Genomic DNA, 21,281 nt, shown 5'->3' with positions numbered 1-21,281 from the left:
TACGTGGCAGCCGCTGGAGCCGCGTACGAGAAGCGAGGCCGGCCGCCGGCACTTCCTGTGGAGGCCGCAGCGGGCGCGGGCGCGGGCGCCGACGGGCCGAGCGCCGAGGGAGCGAGCGAGCGAGCTAGCCGAGCCTCCCGCCGCCGCCGCCATGGGCCAGAACGACCTGATGGGCACGGCCGAGGACTTCGCAGACCAGGTGCGGCCTGCGGGCTCGGCCGGCCCCTCCCCCGGGCCTCCCGCGCGGAGCCTCCTCCCCCGGCCCCCCTCGGCCCCCTCTCCTGGATTCCTCCCGGGGCCCCCGCCCGGCCCGCCTGCAGCCCCTGGGCCCGGCCCCGAGACCCAGGCCGCCCCCAGAGCCGGCCCCCAGCCCGCAGGGCCGCCCCGAGGCCTGGGCCGTGCCCTCACTCCCGATCCCACCCGAGGGATCGCGCCCCCTCCCCCAACCAGGGCCCTCCCTCCTGGGCTCGCCGCCCGTCCCGGCCGGGGGCACCCCCAAACCCGGCCTCGGGCCCAGCCTGCCCTTGCGCCGCCCCCCCCACCCGGGCTCTGGGTGTGTTCCCGGGCCCCTGCTTCGGCGCCCAGCTCGGTGGGCCCGTCCTCCCCAGCCCGGCCCGGGCCATCCTAGAAGCCGAGGGGTGTCAGCGGCTGCCTCCCCGGCTCCTGAGAAGGGGCCCGAGGCCCCGGGGTGCGTGGGGCGCGTCCTCTGCATTCTGCACTGTTGGGTGGTCCCTGCACGCTTTTCCTTTTACTGGGCGCTCTTCGGGGGCGGGCTGGGGAGCTGATCCTGAACGGGGGTTGGTCAGGCTGGAGGCCTGGGGTCCTCCCAGAGGAAAGGGGGCGCCCTGGTATGCACCCCACTGCAGAAAGCCACAGATGTGTTGGGTTCCTGGGGTCCCTTTGACCCTTCCCTGCGTTTTCCTTCCCTGTTTGGACTCTGCCCTGAGACTGAAATGAATGGATATCTATCTGTCTGTACACAAACCTGGGAGGAGGGGAAGCCTACCTTCCTGATTATCCCCTTCCAAGGGTGTACAGGTGGCCTTCCGAGCTACAGGAAAGCCCTTGAAACAGGCCTTGGAGTCACCATTAAAGGTGTTCAAAAACTAGATGGACAGAACCAGATCCTGGAAAGGGGAAAGGACACAGCTTCCACCCTCTCTTTCTACCAGGCTTGGTCCAGAGAACATGGTGGTGATTATTCAGTCGTGTACCTTTTACTTCTAAAAGTATCCCGTTATGTCTACAGACGAACAGCCCCATCTCTGCAGGAAGATCCACGTCTGGCCCAACTGTCATTCTTTCTTTGGTTCACTTAATGTGTGTGTGGCTTTGCCAGAGTTAAGAGCAGTGAGGTTAAATTTTTTATTTTTATGGGGGTGGTATTCATCACACTCTGAGGCTGGACTTCTTGGAAGGGAGGTGTGTGTGTGTGTGTGTGTGTGTGTGTGTGTGTGTGTGTGTGTGTGTGCATGCGTGTGCGCTTTCTGATCAGTTATTGGTGAACAAGATTTCCTGTTGTTTCCCTTGAGGGATGATACCTCTCTTGTGTGGTCTCCCAGTCGGGTTCTCCTATGCGCTACTTTCCTGTGAGCTGATATTTTAAAAACCATTTTGGGGATAAAACATAGCAACTTGAAGAAACAGTTTTTCCTAAGGTCATGATTTTGTGTTTACAGACACAATCCAAAAATTGTATCCCTCTCAAAAACAATTCATGTCGAAAGCTCTCAGAAACCAAGTAGGCTTGCTTAGTTTGTGGGTTTTCATTGCCGTAACCTTAGTGACCCAATTTTGTTTCCCCAAGTAGCAACTACCTAAGGAGATGGCTCCTTTTAGCCAAGGGAGTCATGAGAGCCTCGTACACTCACTCTGCAGCCTGGAAAAACCCTGGTTTTGCAAGTGAATTTCATAACCGAATCTAGATAAAATGTCTCCAGTCAAGTTGCTGCCAACTGTCAAATGATAAACCCTCCTGCTGCCTAAACAAAAACAAAAACAAAAACACCCCACCAGACTCTTTTTACGTAATCCTTCTTTTTCTCCATTTTGTTTGCCTTCAATGAAAGAAGCAGAATCTTGGAACCAAAACGGCCCTTGAGGGGCACACAGGGTTGGCCTGCACCAGTTTACTATGGGAAGGGAGGCCAGGCCTGCTGAGGCTCCTGGACTGGCCTGGGGCCATGGCTTTGGGAGAAACCCGGTCTCTGACCTCGAGGCTAGTACCACACCCAACGTGCTTCTAAAGCCTGGTGTTCCTCTCCTGGTACAAATGAAGGGAAACGCACAAAGCACTAGCATCGTAAGAGGGCACGCTGCCTAAAAAACGGAGAAACAGCGTGGACCAAGGCTGCGTCTGTCAGGCAGTGCAGGCTCCTGCTGTCAGTTTTTCAGCACCAGAGCCCACCTTGATGGTGACAGCTGTCAGCGGACCCCTCTGTGGCCCTCTGTGCGTGACTCAGGAGGGCGGGGCTCAGCGCGCTGTCACAACCAAAGTTAGGAGCCTCTTCTGGCGGCAGGCTTGGTGCGAGAGGAGGATACGGACGGATAGTGGGGTGCAGAGCCTAAGCAATGGCTTCCTATGGACAAAATCTGGGGCGGCGCTGTTGTTTTTACATTTACCCACGTAGTACTGAAACGATAAAGGTGCTGTGAGTCCGGCTGTTAAGATGAAAATGATCTAATTTGAAGGGACTGGGGAAATGTCATCAAAGTCACTGATCATATAATAGGACGTATCTGTCTTTTCTAACCTTGTCTTCAGAAAACAAAAGCAAAAATGAAGTGACAGGATTTGGCCAGAAAGTCTGGGCTGCCGTGAACAGGACCTCAGAAGGGCCGAGTGTCCTCTGAGAGTTATGACAATAATCCCGAACCTTCGATGCCCCCGCACTGGGCCAGGTCCTCCGTATATACTACTTCTGCCGCCCCTGGATCCTGGAGCTTGGCCATAGCGTTTCCATCTTTAGGTGCGGAGAGGGAGGTCTGTGTGGCCTTGTGCAGCACGTGGTGGGCCAGTATGTTGAGTCCACGCGTGGCTTGGCCGTCCTGCGACCTTCCCTTCCGGTCTGCAGAGGCGCGAGCGCAGGGTGAGCGGTCTGGTTACTTCCCACTGGCGGGCTCTGCCCGAGCTACCTCTTTGGCATCAAGCTCCTTGCCCTGGGTGGCCAGGGACAGTGTCCTCCTGCTGGAGAAGTGCTGAGAGTGCTTTCTGCGGGAGCTGGGCATTCGGAAGCCATCTGAGACTGGTCTGAAGGAGCCAGAGGCTAATGAACTCGGCAAACCAAAATTATGCACGTGCCCTGCAGCTGGAGCTCGCTGCCAGTCTGCAGACTGTAACTTGCAAGCACATTTGCACCAGTAAGTAGGAGTATTAGCACTTAATGGGTTCTGCCTGGTGGTTCATCACCAAGGTGACAGATAAGCTGCATGAGGCCTTGCTCTCCAGTGTGGCCTTTGGTATTTTTTTAAAATAAATTTATTTATTTATTTACTTATTTTCGGCTGCATTGGGTCTTTGTTGCTGCGCGTGGGCTTTCTCTAGTTGCAGCGAGCAGGGAGGGGCTACTCTTCGTTGCGGTGCGCGGGCTTCTCATTGCAGTGCAGTGGCTTCTCTTGTTGCGGAGCACGGGCTCTAGGTGCGCGGGCTTCAGTAGTTGTGGCTCGCGGGCTCTAGAGCACAGGCTCAGTAGTTGCGGCGCACGGGCTCGGTGTTTCTGCGGCATGTGGGATCCTCCTGGACCAGGGATGGAAGCTGTGTCCCCTGCATTGGCAGGCGGATTCTTAACCGTTGCGCCACCAGGGAGGTCCCTGGCCTTTGGTATTTTTTACCTGTCTTCTGGCAGGACAGAGCCTGTCCTGGAAGCTTGCACCCCCAGGAGCTCCCCTTGGCCTCTGGTCAATTGCTGGAGAGCTAGGATGGCCTTGGCAGGACACTGAACCGGGCACACATAGCCCCCCGGTCTCGGGGCTCTGGATTAACAGTACGTGGATGACCATCAGTGTGGTAGGGTTCTGGTGACAGTGGTGGGTGGCTTCAGAGTGTCTTCCTCTTGTTCCTTTGCTCTATCACCCCCTCCCCAGCAAGGGCTTCCTGCCTTATGCCAAACAGGAGTGGGGAGAGGGCAGAGAGGAGCCGGCTGACTCACTCGTCCTCGCTCACCCATCTGAGACAGGAGGTTCAGGAAAGCCACCCCGCCTCTTCTGGGCAGTGGGGTGGAGGCGTGCGGGCGGGGGCTGTGGCTGGTGAGGCTTCTCCCGGAAGGTCAGGTGCAGCCTGGAGCCGCCTTCCTATTGGTAGGCGCTTTGTCCCACGTGGGTGTTTAGTAAAGAAAGCTAGGCCGTCTCCCCAGCTCAGGGCCGTCTGACATCTCCTCCTGGACCTCAAGGTGCTGCGTGGCCCTACAGAGCGCTGCTCAGGGAGACTTACTGGGGGTCCGGGGGTCTCGGCGGACGCACACGTGTGAGTCACTGAGCTCCAGAACCGGCCCTGACTCAGCCTGATGTGCGGGAAGTCACCTGGCCGCTGGTTCTAATCTTCTGGGATGTGCAGGCTTGAGCTGGCCCTTGAGAAGGGCAGCCCCCGTCCTCGGTGATGGAGGAAGTCTGACTGCCTCGTTCCTCCGCCTCCAAGTTCCCATGAAACAAGACTTGCAGGCCGCTGTTCTCGGGTCCCTTTTGTCCTGAATACTAAGAGAAAGTAGGTTTTCCCGTGCTTTGTGGGACATGATCGCCGTATTCCCAGAGTTATGTCCCGGGTCAGGTGTAGCTACCCCAGTGGAGAGAATGGATGACCGGCCCGCGGGTGCGCGGGCAGCAGGCAGCCCCCAGCCTTCGGGCCCTTTGTGTGAGCGGGAGGCCAGCTTGGCACACGCACCGGCCAGGTGGCTTCTGGGTGCCTGCTTCGGGGCCTCTTCTGCTGTGCCGAGGGGACACTGTCTAAAGCAGCGTGATGTGGGTTCAGGGGCCACACGTTGAGACCAAGATGTGTGTAGGCAGTAAGATTAAAATTGGGTCTGGTCTCATGTTATGTCACACCTAGTTTTTTTCTTTCCTGTTCAGTGCAAACAGGTGCTCGTTAGCGGGTGGCTGGTTAAGAGAGGCTCCGGATCGGCCTGACTTACTAAATCCTCAGCCCTAAACCTAGGCCACGTATGACCTTGAAAATCAGATTCGTGCTTAGCTCAGAGCACAGATGCCTGAACTTCTGCCGTGCTTTCCCAAAGCAGAGAGACGTCTGTCTCCTTGGTGTGTCTGCACGCGGAGGGAGGAGTGAATTACACGTCTGAAGGGAACCTTCTCTGGGCCGCTCTTTAATCCTCTCGACCCAGACACTCAAATTAAGACGCGTCACGGAGGCTTTCAACACTGCCTCCGTCTCGTCTCGTGGGCTGTGGCGCAGTGGGCGCGCTCCCCCAGGGGCACAGGGCCGCACGGAGGCGAGTTGGGCTCTGCCCAGGAGTCCGAGTCTGCACAGCCGTCCGGTGGGGCTCTGCCGGCCTCGCCGTGGCTTCTCCCCGGTTTCCACATCGAGCTGAGGCCTGTGTCGTCGCCCGGGCTTCTGGGCTGGGCCTTGACACGAGGGCCAGGGCATCAGAGCTGAGGGGGTGCTCTTTGTCTCTCGACGGGCTGGGTGATTACACCGTCGCTGGGCATTTCGAAATCATTCGGGCCATGAGGCAGAAACGGGAGGGCCTGTGGTGTCAGCTGTCCCCGCAGCCCCTGATCTGATGTGTTTCTTCTCTGCGTGGACCCCAGAATTCATATAGGAGTATGTGGGACCTCATTTTTTTTTTTTTTAAACAGGGTCCTTTCCCTTTCCTTTTCTCCTCTGCTCATTAAAGTTGGAAAGAATCTTCTCCACCATGGACTCAGCTGTCCTCCCCACAAAGTAACTCAGTCCACAGTCCACAGTGTGCTGGCTGGTGGGTATCAGAGCCAGGATGAGAACCCTGAGCCCCAGTCTCCGCCCGTGCTTCTGTGCCCGCATCCGCGTGCTTGACTGTCTGCGCGTCTGTCTCTCCCTCACTGTGGCTGTGGCTTCCGTGGGGGGTCGGGCTGAGCAGACGCGACCCCTCGGGGCTCAAGCTCCAGGACTGGAAGAGAGTGGACACCTGGCTTGTCACCTCTCTCTCCTCCGCTCCCAGGCCAGCCAGGCCAGGCTGCTGTGGCCCAGATCCCCGGAGGAGGAGAGGCTTCTCTGTGCCGACCGAGCCAGAGCTGTGAACTAAAGGCTGGGCTAAGCAGCCCGAGGCTCGTTAACCCCGTTGGACAGCTTTAGCGCTTCCTAGGACTTGTAAGCAGCTCTTCAAAACACCAAAAACGAAGAAACGCTCTAATATACACCTTTGTTTATTCCGCCGACAGGTCTAATCGGCCTAAGAGGGGCTGTGACATTCATCCAACTGTCCCTTTGAGGAGTCAGACTCAGCGATGCCCTTTAGACTCTGGCTCCTGACATGTCACTCGTGTGGGTGGGTCCCCGATCTTTCTCCCGAGTTCCTGCTGTGTTATCGTGTGTCATAGGATTTCTCTCCCTTTGTACCTCAGCTTCGAATGCTTGGTAAGAGAAAGTGCGTGCGGCTCACCGAATGACATTTGTACCTCCGTCTCGCCTTGCCTGTTTGTGTCCTAATCACCCACCGTTAAGTGGCGCGGCTGGCAGGGGGCAGGCGGCCGTGTCTGGAGGTGTCGGGCTCTCGCGGTCGGAGCGGGGCCGCCCACGGCAGCTAGTGGGCAGAGAGGGCGGGGAGGCTGCTCGCAGCCCTCGGCGCCCGACGCCCCACGACGGAGAGCGAGCTGCCGCGGAGGCAGTGGTGCCGCAGCGGAGACACCCTCGACGGGTCGCCTCCGAGGGCCGGTTCAGTCTGTCGCTGGGCGAGCCTGCCTGGCCCACGCCCTGTGTCCCGTGGCAGGCCCACGCGTGACGACTGTAGTTGCCACACACATGTCAGCTGAGATGGCGGAGGAGGTCGGGGACGGGCCCAGGGCATCACCTTCGGGCTCCTTCGTCTCCGGGACGGAAGCCTGGGCGGTCCCGCGCCGGGACACGCCGGGCGGTGCTGGGAGCGGGCGCCGGGCCCCTGACCCTCAGCTTTCCGCGGCCCCGCAGTTCCTGCGAGTCACCAAGCAGTACCTGCCGCACGTGGCGCGCCTCTGCCTGATCAGCACCTTCCTGGAGGACGGCATCCGCATGTGGTTCCAGTGGAGCGAGCAGCGGGACTACATCGACACCACCTGGAGCTGCGGCTACCTGCTGGCGTCCTCCTTCGTGTTCCTCAACCTGCTCGGACAGCTGAGTGAGTGGCGCCGGCACTCAGGGGCCTGTGCATCCGCAGCTCCTCGCGCCAGGCCGGCAGCCTGGGCCTGGCAGCTGGGCCTGCCGGCGCGCGGGGTGGGGTGCTCTGTGTTTGGTCCTGGCTGCGTTGCTTTGAGGCCCTGTGATCAGTGCCCAGAGTAGGAGGTGCTGGAGATGGGGGCACCTGGGTGGGCCAGCGAGGAGCTGAGGCACCCCAACCCAGGGTGTCTGGAAAGGATCAACAGGTAGACAGAGAAGGGGGATCATCAGACACCAGTGCAGCTGCGTCGGCCTCGGGTCTGCCTTCCACCCCTGCTGGCCATCTTCCGGCGGCAGCGCTCCCTCTCTCACACATTAGGGGGCAAGGACGGGACTTGGACTTGCCAGCCTTTCCTGAAGCTCCACAGTTGAGCTTCTTTCTGATGGACAGTGACTCTGTAAGCAAGGGACCCACTTTCCGGACCAGTGTTTTTGATGAGTAAAGGCCAGTGGACACGTGTGTGTGGCCCGTGCCTACCATGAATCCTCCCAGAAGATGCTTTTTGCTTGAGGGCGGGCGGTTGGGCTGCCGCTGCACCAGGGGGCCAGGTGAGGTGGCCACGGCCCCCTGACCCTCACCCTTCTCCCTTCCAGCCGGCTGCATCCTGGTGCTGAGCAGGAACCTCGTGCAGTACGCCTGCTTCGGGCTCTTTGGCATCATTGCGCTGCAGGTAAACGGCACGTGGCTGGGGTCTCATTCTCGCTCTGGTTAGAGCAGAGCTTCTGGCAAAAAGGCATTTGTGAGGACTCAGGCTCACTCCCCTCTCAGCCCTCTGTGTGTCTGCCTGGAGCTCCTTTTCTCGTCTGAGAAATTGCTGGATTTTCCTCCATGCAAGCCGTGGAAACTCAGGAGAGCCGGACAGCCGAGCACCCTGGGAAGGGGCCGAACTCCGGGCATCCACCTTTTGCCACTTTCCTGAGTTCCCTGTGACAAGGGGACAAGTCACGGGGTCGGCTGCAGCCAGGACACTGTCTTGTTAGCATCTTACTTCATAAAGAAGAAGCTACTCACGTGAGATGTGTCACACGCATCTACTGCAGACCAGTGTCTCGGAGCCGCCATGTTCTCCAGAACGTCCTGGGCCCCGCTCGCAGGAAGCAGGGGCTTGTTAGATCCGGGGCCACCGCTGCACCCTGAGAGACGCTGAGCTCAGCGCTGTCGGTGTCCTGAAAGGGTTTTGTACCTCTTGTATTTAGATTCTCACCTATACTGGAAGAAATGCCTGATGCTGTTAATTCTGTAGAAATACAGATCTGTCTGAAAATGCTGAGACTCAAGTTTCTCTCTCTTCTCTGTTCTCCTTAGACGATTGCCTACAGCATTTTATGGGACTTGAAGTTTCTGATGAGGTAGGTGCCTTCTGGTTGGTGACTTAGTGCACTTTCCTCATGTTTCTAAACTCAGTAACTGTTGGTTGAAGTAAGTTTCTTTGGGTCCAAACCATGCTTCTCAGAATCTGTAGCGGACGTCGGTGAAGCCTTTTCCTTCCCCACCCAGAGCCCCCAGGACAGAGGTGAGAACGAGGTCATCCCTCCCGACCCCGTATCTCATGAGGGCGATGCGGGTCCAAGTGAAGCACTGGCTCCCAGGGACCCAGCTGGTCAGCAGGAGTGCCCAGGCCAGGCCATCCTGAGGGTGGCGCGGATGCATCCATGTCTCGGGTCGTATGGGGCTTCCCCGTCCGTGGGTGTCACCGGAGTCCCTGCTCCTGCCGGGGTCTCCCGATCTGGTCCGCCGGGCGCTCACAGAGCCTGATGAGCCTGAGCGACTAGTGTGGCGTGTCCGTTCCTCAGGAACCTGGCCCTGGGAGGAGGCTTGTTGCTTCTCCTGGCGGAGTCCCGTTCCGAAGGGAAGAGCATGTTCGCGGGCGTGCCCACCGTGCGTGAGAGCTCCCCCAAACAGTACATGCAGCTTGGAGGCCGCGTCCTGCTGGTCCTGATGTTCATGACCCTCCTTCACTTTGATGCCAGCTTCTTCTCGGTAAGTGTTCCTGGTCGGGTCCCTGTCCTTCTAGAAGGGGCGCTGCCCCCTCTCTGCCCGGCTTGTGCACTAAGCATAGCTGAGGGGCCGTTGGGATGATCCTGTTAAAGGAAACAGAACGCTGTCAAGCTCTTGTGCACCAAGAAGCTGCCTTTCCAGCAAATTAAGGCCCGGATCTCCCTGACCTCGCTGAAGGGTCCGTCCAGGCTGTCGGTGAAGGCTCCTGGCACAGGCTCCTGTTTCTCTTTCCTTCCTCACACTCCTGCCTTTATCGTGTCCTTTTTGTTGGGGCTGCAGAGTCGAAGGCTTTGTCCTTGTCTCCCAGTAGCTTACAGAGCTGGGGGGCCCTGGCCGGGCGGGGTCCCCAGGAGGGGCTCCTGGTGCTGGGGAGGGGGGAGCGTTTGGTTCTAAGCAGCGCCGGGGACTGTGGTTGTGACTGACAGGTCCACCGGGCTCCAACTGGAGCAGGTCCCGGTAAATCCCAGCCTGTTCATCGGAGACCTCCTACCCTTCCCCAGACCTTTCTCAATTCAAAGTGTTGCTTTCGCTGCTGCCCCCATCGCAGGAGATATGATTTTCTTCCCTGCTTGTCGTGCCGGCTCTCGGCACGCCCTGAGTCACTCCAGCCTGGCCCACAGGCTGCAGTGGCACGGGCAGCTGGAAGCTGCCTGTTTATTTCCATTGCTTACCTTCCAACCTGTGCAGATCCTCCAGAACATCGTGGGCACGGCTCTGATGATTCTGGTGGCCGTCGGCTTTAAAACCAAGCTGGCCGCCTTGACTCTCGTCGTGTGGCTCTTTGCCATCAACGTGTATTTCAACGCCTTCTGGACCATTCCCGTCTACAAGCCCATGCACGACTTCCTCAAGTACGACTTTTTCCAGACCATGTCGGTGATCGGAGGCTTGCTCCTGGTGGTGGCCCTGGGCCCCGGGGGCGTGTCCATGGACGAGAAGAAGAAAGAGTGGTAACAGACCCCTCCCCGCCTGGCTGGGACCCGTGGCCGTCGAGGACTGGTTCAGGGTGGATTCGACATAACTGCCAGCATTTCTGTATCCTCTCCCCTCCCCTCCCTTGGTAAAGGCACAGATGTTTTGAGAACTTTACTTGCGGACACCTGATAATTGATGGCTAAATCTGCTCTGGACCCTCAACCTGGTATCTGACCATGCAGAGCTGGCCGGCCCGTGGTCAGTGCCTCCCTCCCCAAGGCAGGCCGCGGCTTCTTGGAGTGAGCAGCTTGCTTGGCTGTGGCCTCTCAGTCCTGTTTTTTGGTTTCTTTTTTGGGGTGGGGGACCTTCAAGCTGTACTGTGAGCAGATACATTTGTGTATCATTCAAAGCAGTCTCCCTCTTATTTTTTTTAAAGTTTACGTTTTTAGCTAAAACTACTCGATGATTTGGGGTGGCCCAGCCCAACATCAACACACTGGTTCAAACTCGCACCAGTGCCTTCTCCGTTGTTTCTGCCCTGCGTTGTGATACTTCATAGGGACAGCGGGAGCATATAGAGAAACCCCAGACCCAAAGCATAAGGCAGCGTTAGAGGCAGCCAAGGCTGCCGTCTACAGTGAAAGGCGTTCATCAGGGGCTCGACTCGGATTGGTGCAGTTTTTAGGGGGCGACGCCCTGGGAGTGGTAGTGACTCAAGGTGCGGACGGTGGCCCACAGGGAGGCTGCCCGGAGCCCGCAGGGACCCGCCCCCTTGCGTGCCCAGCTCGGTGGGGGGCAGCTGCCACTGCAGGGCCCGGCCGGAGCAGGGCACTCAGACCAGTTACCTCACGCCGAGCTGCCCCAGGGCCACAGCCAGAGCCGGGCCGGCACTGCCCGCTCATCTCCCCCGCGGGGCTCCCCAGGCCTTGCGGCCACCCCCCTCCCCCATTTTCACGAGGCTGCGGCTTGCTCAGATTGTCTATTTGCTATGCTGAATGCAGCCCAAATTACTTTTTACGATTTGTGATGCCTTACCGATTGGATCTCGAGCCTGTATTTCAAGTTTCCTAACATTGCCTTATACTGTTTCTCTCTTCCTGGGGCTGTGAGTGCTTCTTGCTGTTCTCCGCTCGTCCACCTCCTAGCGATGCCTCTGTGCCTCCCACGGGGAGTCAGGGTCACACCAACATGGTGAGGCTGGCCGAACTCAACGAGGCCCTCCTTGGAGGCCTCTCGCAAGGCTTGCCTTGGAGCCGATCTCACCTTCTCCGGTTTGCTCAGCTAGGGGTGCAAGCCTGAGGGCCTCCCCAGGGCTGCTGGAGCCAGTCCTGAACCCAGATCCACGTCTACCTTCCAGGCCAGAGCCAGGGTGAGGTGGGGAGCAACCCCACCCCGCCCCAGCGAAGCCCCTGGTCAGCTTCCCAGGGCAGCGGGGAGGCCGGCTCTCACCCACTAGTGCGCTTAGCACCTTCCCAGCACCCACCTGTGTCCCCGCCACTGCAGAGGCTCAACCCAAGACGCTCCCAATCCCTCCCCCAGTGGCCCTACTCCCTGAGTATTTATAAGTTCAGAGGGCTTTTCTACTTCCGTCGTCAGTGGGATGCTCCCACACCAAAGGGGTGTCCTGACTCTGTTGCAACCTGGGCAGGGTGGCGTCTTGATCCACACCCCACTCCCCGTTACCCCAGCACGTTGGCCCTGGTGAATGGCGCTCTTGGCCAGGTCGCAGTTGCTCCGTGACACTGTTTTTGTCAGGGTACGGGTCGTCTTCGGCCCCCTGCTAGGAAGACCTTCCTGGTTTGTAAAAACTGAGATTGACCCTGGTGGCCAGGTGGCGTCGTGGCCACCAGTCCCGCCTCCCCTGGCCCTGCGTGGGCTAGTGCTCGGCCTGGGGGTCGATGCCTACTCGGGCAGAAGAGGAAAACAGGATCTACCAATTGGTATTGGCACAACGATTTCTGAAAAATTTTTTGCTTTATGGGGGAGACAGTTATGAATCTCATTTTATGCTGTATTTTATATCTTAGTTCTGTTTGAAAACATTTTGATTTTTGGAGACACATCAAAATAAATAGTGGCATTTGTTGTATGCAGTGTGATCCTCTGGTGTCGTCCAGCCAGGTGGGGACTGGCCAGGGCTCTCCTCGGGTGCCCCCTCCGGGGTCCCTGCTGCTTCCTGGGGGTGGGGGTGAGACCCTGACATCCGCGGGTCAGACCCCCCGGCCCGGCCTTCTGGGGCAGCAAACGAGGAGTGGATGGACACCCCACCGGTTGGGAGGACGCGGCGGGCACCTCGAAGAGGAACATGGCGCGGACGCCGGGAGGCTTCTCGAGAGGCTCTCAGGATGGGTTTTCTCCAGCAACTTTCCATTAACCTGACTGTTTGAAAGAGCTGAAGCTCTTAGGTTTGCGGTGATGACTCTTGGACTTCTTTTTCAACGAGCCAGACTGCTTCTGCGGCACAAACAGAGAATTCTGATCAGTGGAGGCGTTCTGATCTGACACAGGGGTGCTGTAAGCCCGCCCCCCCCAATCCCGGCCCGCAGAGAGGAAGAGGCTTTAGTGGAAACTCTTGGGCAGCAAACCAGGAAGCAGCCCCCCCCCCACCCCGCCCATGAGAGCAGCCTCGGCGCTTATCTTATGTATCCTTAGCTTGAGATTTCGGTTGTAAGAAAGGGTTTTTTTTTGAAGAAGCTGAAACCATGGCTAGAAGAAGCCGCTGCCACGCAGGCAGCCCTGGGGGTGGCACCCCACCTTCCCGCGCTTGAGGACCCGCTCCCGGCCCACGCCCACGGCCTCGCTGTCTCCAGGGCCCATCTCTCTGCGGCGTCTTGGCTTCTCATCCTCGTCCCCTGTCAGAAAGTCGTCGGTGCTGTCCCCGTGCTCGGTCCCTCCCAGGTCCTTTTTGGTGAACAGCTCGGCTGGAAGGAGTACAGGTTTGGGCTGTTTTCGGTCGAGTCCACCACCTGTGCCGGGGGTCAGCCGAGCCCAGGACCAGAGGACACACAGCGGGAGGGAGCTGCTCACGGCTGACGGAAACGGAGCGGACGGTCGCGACCTGAATCCAGAGGATGGGGAGGGGGAGGGGGCGCGTCCCAGCTTACGTGGGTACAGGTCTGTCATGCTGTCGTCACGGTCACTTGGGGCGGCGCCGTCATCGCTGGACGCGGGTTCCCAGAAGGCTCCTCTGGGGCAGGGTGGCCCGCCACTGTCCTGCTGGTGGCCCCTCCTCCCACTCCTGTGCCGGCGGCAGGCGGGCACGAACTCCACGCGCTGCTTCTGACACTCCTCGTCTGGGAGACAGATGCGCACGCTGCCCGGTTCCCACCTCGTCTCCCCACCGCCCTCCAGGATAAGAGCTGAGCTCTGCCAGGGCCCCCAGGACCCTCCCCCCGCAGGTAAAATCGGCAGAGGAAGGCGAGCGCCATCAGCTGGGTTCCTACCGGGAGAGCAGGGGGGCGCGTGGGGATGTGGGCCCGGGGCAGGAGGGTGGTGAAGGCCTCCCTCTTCTCCCCGACTAGGATGCGCCTGGAGCATCTGTTCTCTGGCTCCAGCCGACCACGGCTGGGAGGGTGCTGAGCGGGCACAGGAAGCCAGGCCAGCCTGTCCCCCGAGACTGAAGTCCCTTCAGGCACAGCGGCCAGGATGCCCGCTGGATGGCGGGGCTCAGTGGAAGTTGGTGCCTGGCCCTTGCCGACCCTTGGCTCAGAGCAGAGGGCGGGGACGAGGCCTCCACGGAGAAGCCTCGCTGGAGCCACACCGTCCCCTCCTGCACCGAGGACTCGGGGCAGCCGGCTGTTGGAGCTCGCCCTCCACCGGCTCTCACCGTCCCCCAACTCCGGCCATCGTCACTCACGGGGTGGACAAGCCCTGCTGGGCCCCGGCTCTCTCGTCACCGCCCAGCTGCGGGGCCCCATCCTCAGCTTCCCCTCTGCCGGCCCCTCGAAGGCCGCACAGCAGCCCCGTCACCAGCAGAGCGGAGCCCACGCGTGGCCAGGCACCCCCGCCACGCGCTCTGCCGCCAGAGCGGCCCCGGCGCCTCCCCGGCCCGTCTCAGCGCCTCGGCCCGGCGTCGGAACCGCTCCCTACTCGTGGGGAGACGCAGCCCCTTCCTGCCCTCGCCGAGCAGCTGAGCGCGGCTGCGGGCAAGCAAGGTGCCCAGGAGCCCCGTGTCCCGCCTCCCCAGGCCCCTCAGCGCCGCGCTCGCAGCCTCATCTCTTCACTGGGGAGCAAGGCCTTCGGGCTCGTCCTCCTCACCTTCCCTCCTGTCACCGGGCCCGCCCGCCCCGCCCCCCGCCGCTCGGGCCTGGCTCTGTCCCCACCTCGCCACCTCCGCTGCCTCCGCCAGATCTCAGGTCACTCTTCGTCCTCACCTGCCCTTTGGGGCCGTCTGACGAGGCTACCGCTTCGTCCCTGAGACTCCTCTCTGCCTCAGACACGACCGCACGGGGCTCCTCCGAGCTCAGGCCCGGCCCTGTCACCCGGCTCCACGGGATGCAGACGCCGTGTCTGTCGCTGATCTGCATCATCTGAGGGCTGGTCCGTGTTCGCAACAGCCACCCTCCCTGATCCACCTCCACTTGTAACGTTCGAAGGAACCTGTGCTCTTCCCCAGAAAGCCGTTCTTCAGACTCCACGCTCCCACCCTCGTGACGTCATCAGCCCCCGTTGTCACACCAGGACCTTGGGAAGCACCTCCGGTTTCCCCCTCTCCCTCACCGCCCCCGTCCACTGATTCTACCCACATCCTTCCATCTGCCCTGCCAGCACCTGGTGACCCCAGCCACCGGCATCTTCACCTGCGTGACTGCACAGCAACCGGGTGGCCCCTCCCCTCCCCTCCCCTCTCCCCTGGCAGCAACATGTGATCCCGAGACACAAACACATCAGGCCAGACCCTGCTTTAACCCTTCCAGGGCATCCCCACTCCACGGCTGCCGAGACCCTCTGTGCTCTCGTCCCCACCCGCCTTTCTAACCCCGCCGTGCCTGGTGGCACAATGGCCGTCCTCCAGACACCCCCCCAGCCAAGCGGAGCACTCTCCCCGCCTCCCGCAGTCCCTCAAGTCTCAGTCTAAAGAGAAACCCTCGAGAACCTCCTGCATAAGGCAGGTCTACCTGCCTCGCTTGGCACTGTCTTCTTCACAGCACGTAACCTGCACCACTTCGGAGTCTGCCTCTGGCTCTGCACCGTAGTGCGTCGTCCCTCTCCTCACTGTGCTGGGACCCGACCCACTGCATCCACCAAGTACCACCCAAGGATGCCCGGGCTGCTGCTTCTGCGTTCTAGGGGCGCTGGTCCTGGGGGAGGGCAGGCAAGCACCCAGACACCCGTGTCCCGCCTCGGCTACTTACATTTCTGCAGCGCCCTCTGGTACCGCCGGCCCTGGGTGTGCCTCAGCACGTGCTCCGGGGACTTGTTGATGTGCCGCAGGGTGAGTTTGCAGAACAGCTGGTGCCTAAGGGGACAGTTCACAAGCAAAGATCCAGACCCATGGTTCTCCACCCTGGCCTCCCCCAGACAGACTGACAGGGGAGGTCTACCACGTGGCTTGGGCATCAGGATTCTTAAAAGCTCCCAAGCAACTGCAGTCCGCAGCCGGGTTGGAGAAGCACTCATTCAGGTGGACTGTGGCCTCTCACCGTCTACCTGGAAAACAGGCCTCACCAGCCTCGCCGGACTCTGCTTCAGCACGAGAGAGGCACGTCGGCGAAAGCCTGGCAAAGTGCTGGACAGTGGGAGCGTCTGCCACCCCCCTCTTCGTTTTGACTACTATTGTCAACCGTGCGCTCTCAGCTTTAAACTAAAGACAGGGAAACGACCGCGTTCAGAACCTCAGGTGACAAAGCACAAGCGCTCCAATCCTCTTGAAGCAGACAGGCCCAGGTGACAGACCTCACGTTTACAAAAAAGCAAACATGCACGGGGGGCGGGCCTCACTTGAGATCCCAGGTGACTCACAGCTCCAGGACGCCCACCTGGATCTCAGGTCTCCTATCTCACGGGAGGGTGGGCGCTGCAGAACAGGCCGCGTCTTTGAGGAGCGCTCACCCAACGGGGAGGGGTAGGGGCTTTGGAGTCTACCCAGCTCCAGCCAGACTCAGCACTAGGAACTGTCCCACCCTAGGCCTCCCCGGCAGAGCCGGGCCCGCCCCGGCCCGGCCCGGCCCGGCCACGTACGGGTTCTTGGTGCTGGGCACGATGTGCGGCTCGAACTCGGCGTAGTCGAAGGCCGGGGAGGCGCGGACCAGCCGCCGGTACTTCTTGCCGCGGGTGTAGACCTGGAGCTCCGGCAGGCGGCAGGGCAGTTCGTGGCCCGTCAGAGCGCACCTCACCTGCGGGCGGGAAGGCGGGGCGGTCAGGGGGTCCGGGCGGTCGGGGGTCCCGGGGCCCGTCGGGGGGTGGGGTCCTGTGCCCCCCCGCCCACCTTGCGGGCGCCGGGCTCCAGCCGCAGGCTCGGATGCTCCCGCAGGAAGGCGCGTACGTCGGCCGGCGGCTCGCTCATGGCTCGGCGCGCGCTGAGCTGGAGGCCGAACGTCGCTCGAACCACGTGGGCCGGGGGCGGGGCCGGGAGGCGCCCCGGAAGCAGACGCCTCCAGATCCCGGAAGCGCGCGCCGGGGCGGGGCGATGGCGGCGGCGCAGAGGCTGGGGCTGCGAGCGGCGGCGCTGGGGTCCCTGCTGCGGGCGGCGGGCGCGGGATCGGTGAGCGGAGTGGGGCGGCCGGGTTGGGGGCGCGTGCCCGGACTGGACGAGCTCAGCCGGCCCCTCGTGTCTCCGCAGGCCCCGGCCCGCGCCGCCCGGAGGAGCGTCCTTGGGGTCATCTCGCGCCCAGGTGAGGACTCGTCCAGGGGTACCCTCGGCACCTGGGAAAGCCGCCCCGTCCGTCCGTGCCTCCGCTTTGCCGGGGCGCGTGGCGTCTCGATAAGCCCTGGAACTGCCGCCCGAGCCTCTGAGTCGGGCCCTGGGTGCGCGCGGGCTCTGGCGGGCGCTGTGGTCCGCGCTGCCGCCCGACACGCTCGGCCCGAGACGGGCCATAACCGCCCCACGGCTCCTCGGGCTGATGCGGGGCCAACCCAGGACGGAAACTGTGTGGGCTCCTAAAGGAAAGCCTAGCTAATCACCACCGTTTGCATGTTGCCTCCAAGGCACAGCAAAGGGTATTTGTCTGTAGAGTGCTGTGCACGGTGTAAAGGCACGTTGCAAGCCAGCTCAAGGCCTGCTTTTTTACCATCCTCAAGACCCGTAATGCTTTCCGTTGATGGGACTCACCCTCTGAGAGCTTAAATGTACTTCGTGTGTTCGTTTTGCCAGCTTTAAATTTATGAACGATGAAAAAGAACAGCTGTTCTGAGAGTTGTGTAAACCACTCTCCTGAGTGTATCACGTTCTGTTTGCAGAGCACAGTAGCCCGTCCCCTTGCACCTTCATGACGGGATACATCTCAGCATATTCTTGCACAAAAGGCGTGAGGTGGTTCCATGAATTACCCAGGGTCATGGTTGGTGGCAGAGCCAGGACTAAGCCCTGGATCTCATTCAGTGGGTGAATGTCCACTGAGTGGGTGTCATGCGCTGGGCACTGGGTTAGGAGCTGGGCTGGACGCAGGTGCTGCTGGTGGGCTCCCGCCTGCACGTGGTGGCCTGGGCCCTCTTCCTGTATCACGTTCTCTCCGGTAGTCATGGCAGCTTCAAGGAATTGGCTGCTCCAGTTCTTTGTTCCAGGGCTTCCGGCCCCATGCCCGTGTTGTGACATCTACTAGGGTTGGTCTGGAGGCCCAGCAGGTGTGGCAGCTCTTCAGCCGAAGCAACTGCCACAAAAACGGAAGACGACTCCTTCCTCCAGTGGTTTCTGCTTCTCATACCTGTGACTGCCTTTGGCCTGGGGACATGGCAGGTAAAGCCTGACTTTTCGCGCTCCTGGCTCTGAGCCCTCGACTCTGCTGCCCCCTGCTCGGGCTTATGCCCTGTGTCCATAGGTCCAGCGCCGGAAGTGGAAGCTACAGCTGATCGCAGAACTAGAGTCTAGAGTTATGGCCGAGCCCATCCCGCTGCCCACAGAGTGAGTGTGTGTGGCCGCCCACCCGGGGCTGGGCTCAGTTGAGGTCAGCAGTGGGGCCTGGCTGCTGCTTGCCTTCCTGACCCTGATGGGAGCCCTCAAAATCAGTGGTCCTGCTAGGCTTCCTGTTGACACCTGACGGCCCTTGTGAAGCTGCCTGACATATGTACATAGAAAGATCTTTGAACCTGGGTTTCGTGCTTTTTCCAGGCCCAGTGTAGCTGAGGGATCCCCCCCCCCCCCCAGTGCTGATGGCCTTCTGCAGCAGTAATTCTTAGCTGGAGGGGAGGGTACGCGCATGTCAAGTCTGGACATGAGAATGGTACTGTGAGAAAATGCGCAGGCATTCTACTGCCTTCTCTCATTTAAAAGCACTGTCCTAAGAATTCCCTGGTGGTCCAGTGGTTAGAACCCCACGCTTCCACCTCACGGGGCCCTGGTTCCATCCCTGGTCAGGGAACTAAGATCCCACAAGCTGTGTGGCACAGCCAAAAAAAAGGCACTGTCCTAAGAGTGCCAGCTAAAATCACAAAGCTTTCCAGACAAAGGAGCAAACAAGTGGGTCACATTCGGCTTGCAGATGACGGTTTTGGCCCACGTATTTTATCGTGTTCACACAGGAGGCCACAGCTTTAAGCTTTTCTTGAAAATGTGGACTGTTGGGCAGCACAGATCCACGTTCCCATGCGGCATCAAAGGGATCAGCTTCCCCCCTTGGAGGGCGCATCACGCAGACCCCACCGTGGCGGTGTGTCCCCTTCTACATTGCTTCTCAGGCCACAGTGGGCTTCGTGGTTTGCAGACCCTTGAGAGGGTCCGTCTTCCTGCCAAACCGGGCTTGGTCTCCGCTCCTCCCCTCCCTTGTAGCCCGATGGAACTGAAGAACCTGGAGTACCGGCCAGTGAAGGTCAGGGGGCACTTTGACCACTCTAAAGAGCTGTACATGATGCCGCGGACCATGGTGGACCCGGCCCGGGAGGCCCGGGAGGCCGGCCGGCTCTCGTCGGCGGCTGAGAGCGGTGCCTACGTGGTCACTCCCTTCCGCTGCACTGCCCTGGGGTGAGTGGGACGCGGGGGAACTGACCGGCCTGGCAGATGCGGCCCTTCCCATCTCCTTCCTTCTCAGCCCCCAGCCCTGGGGAATCCAAGAAACCCAGATAAGCTCAACTCCTTGGGAGTTTGAAATGTGTAATTCTGACATTAAGCCAATTTACTTATTACTGAACAATGCCTGCCTGTTGAGCTCTGAAGGAAGGAGAGGTGAATGAAACAGGCCTCTTTGGAGAAACCGTCGATGAGTGGCCCACACGTTTAGCGCTTACGGTGCAGCCCGAGGGGCCGGCATAGGAACTCAAGAGAAAGGAACCCCCAGCGCTGCAGGGAGGGAGTCGACTTGAGGAAGGCTTCCCGGGGGCTCTCTGGGTCAAATAGTGAGTGAGGAGATGGGCAGGGGAAGGAGATGACATGTACACGATGGGGGCTCTGCAAGACCGGTAAGCAGAGCAGCTTCCCAATGGTAACATACAAATGAAACCCCAGGTCCCTTGTCCCGGGCCCCCAGCTTTCTGGTTTTAGGTCTGGGTTGGGCCCCGATGCTGCTGCTCGGGGACTCCCCTGGTTAGGATGGGAGACTGGGGGCAGACACGTAAGGCAGTAGTTGGAGGCGGCGGGGCGGTGTTGGTCACTGGCTGCATTTGCAGCAGGTGAAGCACAAAGCAAGAAGAGGCTGCTGCTGCTGGTGACAGTGGCGGTGGCGTGGAGGCCGCGAACCTACAGCACTCACAGGGTCGGAGGCACCCTCCCACCCCCACCTAGCTCTACTCTTAAACCCTTACCCGTGCTGTCGTCCAGGAGGGAGGTGCCAGAATGACCATTACTGACCACCTTTATTCAAAAACCGTCCCCTACCTGAAACAGCGTGCTCTTAACTACTCTAGAGTCACCATCCTGGTAAATAGAGGGTTTGTGCCCAGGAAGAAAGTGAATCCAGATACGCGGCGCAAAGGCCAGGTAAGGGGCGTGAACCCGTCCCCCTGTAGGAGCCAATCCAGGCTCCGTGCAGGGCCCCCCAGAGCACCTCACACCTTCCCGGGCAGGTTGAGGGAGAAGTGGACCTAGTCGGGATGGTGAGGCTGTCGGAGACCAGGAAGCCCTTTGTTCCCGAGAATAATCCCGAGAGGAACCACTGGTATTACCGGGACCTGGAGGCCATGGCCAGGCTCACAGGCGCAGAGCCCATCTTCATAGATGCCGACTTCGGTACGTTGTGACCAGCCCGCCCCCGAAGGCCCTGTTCTACTTTCCTCTTGACCCTGGACACCTCCCCGTCCCTTCCGCCCCAGCGCGTGTTGGTGGAGCTGGAGTGTGCTTGACATGCGCTAAGAGGAGGGCAACGCGAGGGGGTGGGCTGATTGGCCACTAGGTGCCCAGCAGCTGGTAGCACAGGCCACGGTGAGGACACAGCCCGCTGTCCCTGCAGAGAGCACAGTCCCTGGAGGACCCATTGGAGGGCAGACCAGAGTCACCCTGAGGAACGAGCACGTGCAGTACATCATCACCTGGTGAGCCTGGGCTCCGGCCATGCCTGCTCGCCCCTCCCTCCCTTCAGCCCCCACAGGGCTCACTTTCTTTCAACCCAAGGTACGGACTCTGCGCGGCCACCTCGTACCTGTGGTTTAAGAAATTCCTAAGCCGGACTCCTGGTGTGTGACAAGGTTGGCGGATGTAGCCCTGTCCCTGTACAGGTGAAGCCACTTCAAGAGATGCGTCTTTAGGCTGATAAGGTGTTATTGGTATAAATAAACCTCTGCACCGCATGTGTAGCGCCTTCCTTCTACCCAAATGAACTAGTCAATCTAAGATCGGGGCTTGGTTCAGAGTATTCAAGGTATTCAGGTACTGCTTGGCCTTTTCAAAACTGGACCAACACACAAGTGCTGCCCTATGAGGGGTAAGGACGCAGGGTTTACTTGCCA

At 60.1% G+C, this 21,281-nt stretch overlaps 3 protein-coding genes across 4 annotated transcripts; 2 read left to right on the top strand and 1 right to left on the bottom strand.

The window, feature by feature from the left end:
• The first annotated feature begins 3 nt into the window (after window positions 1-3).
• Window positions 4-11,350, top strand: SURF4 (surfeit 4). The gene is made up of 6 exons (XM_060101544.1): window positions 4-199; window positions 7,112-7,298; window positions 7,931-8,007; window positions 8,643-8,686; window positions 9,131-9,317; window positions 10,023-11,350. The coding sequence occupies exons 1-6, from the start codon at window positions 152-154 to the stop codon at window positions 10,287-10,289; spliced, it is 810 nt and encodes a 269-aa protein (XP_059957527.1). The 5' UTR covers window positions 4-151; the 3' UTR covers window positions 10,290-11,350.
• Window positions 11,351-12,204: 854 nt separating this feature from the next.
• SURF2 (surfeit 2) lies at window positions 12,205-16,795 on the bottom strand. 2 transcript variants are annotated; one of them, XM_060101546.1, is made up of 6 exons: window positions 16,678-16,795; window positions 16,431-16,585; window positions 15,605-15,708; window positions 13,355-13,543; window positions 13,005-13,171; window positions 12,206-12,704 (listed from the first exon to the last, which is right to left on the bottom strand). In XM_060101546.1, exons 1-6 carry the CDS (start codon window positions 16,753-16,755, stop codon window positions 12,621-12,623), a joined length of 777 nt encoding a protein of 258 aa, XP_059957529.1. In that variant the 5' UTR covers window positions 16,756-16,795; the 3' UTR covers window positions 12,206-12,620. The 2 variants fall into 2 exon arrangements, with proteins under 2 accessions (XP_059957530.1, XP_059957529.1); XM_060101547.1 differs by lacking the exon at window positions 13,355-13,543 and having other exon boundaries at window positions 12,205-12,704.
• On the top strand, window positions 16,754-21,093 carry LOC132492203 (surfeit locus protein 1). Its single transcript, XM_060101539.1, is given in 11 exon segments — window positions 16,754-16,807; window positions 16,809-16,876; window positions 16,878-16,953; window positions 17,032-17,083; window positions 18,011-18,144; window positions 18,227-18,309; window positions 19,174-19,365; window positions 20,244-20,316; window positions 20,403-20,565; window positions 20,786-20,867; window positions 20,947-21,093. Coding segments are annotated over 11 exon segments (1,047 nt in total). The 3' UTR covers window positions 21,017-21,093.
• The last annotated feature ends 188 nt before the right edge of the window (window positions 21,094-21,281 follow it).

This window comes from Mesoplodon densirostris, chromosome 6 (assembly GCF_025265405.1).
Source record: "Mesoplodon densirostris isolate mMesDen1 chromosome 6, mMesDen1 primary haplotype, whole genome shotgun sequence".
NCBI classification, from domain to species: domain Eukaryota; kingdom Metazoa; phylum Chordata; class Mammalia; order Artiodactyla; family Ziphiidae; genus Mesoplodon; species Mesoplodon densirostris.
Note: the sequence above shows the minus strand (reverse complement) of the source record. Positions and strands in the feature narration are given on the sequence as shown.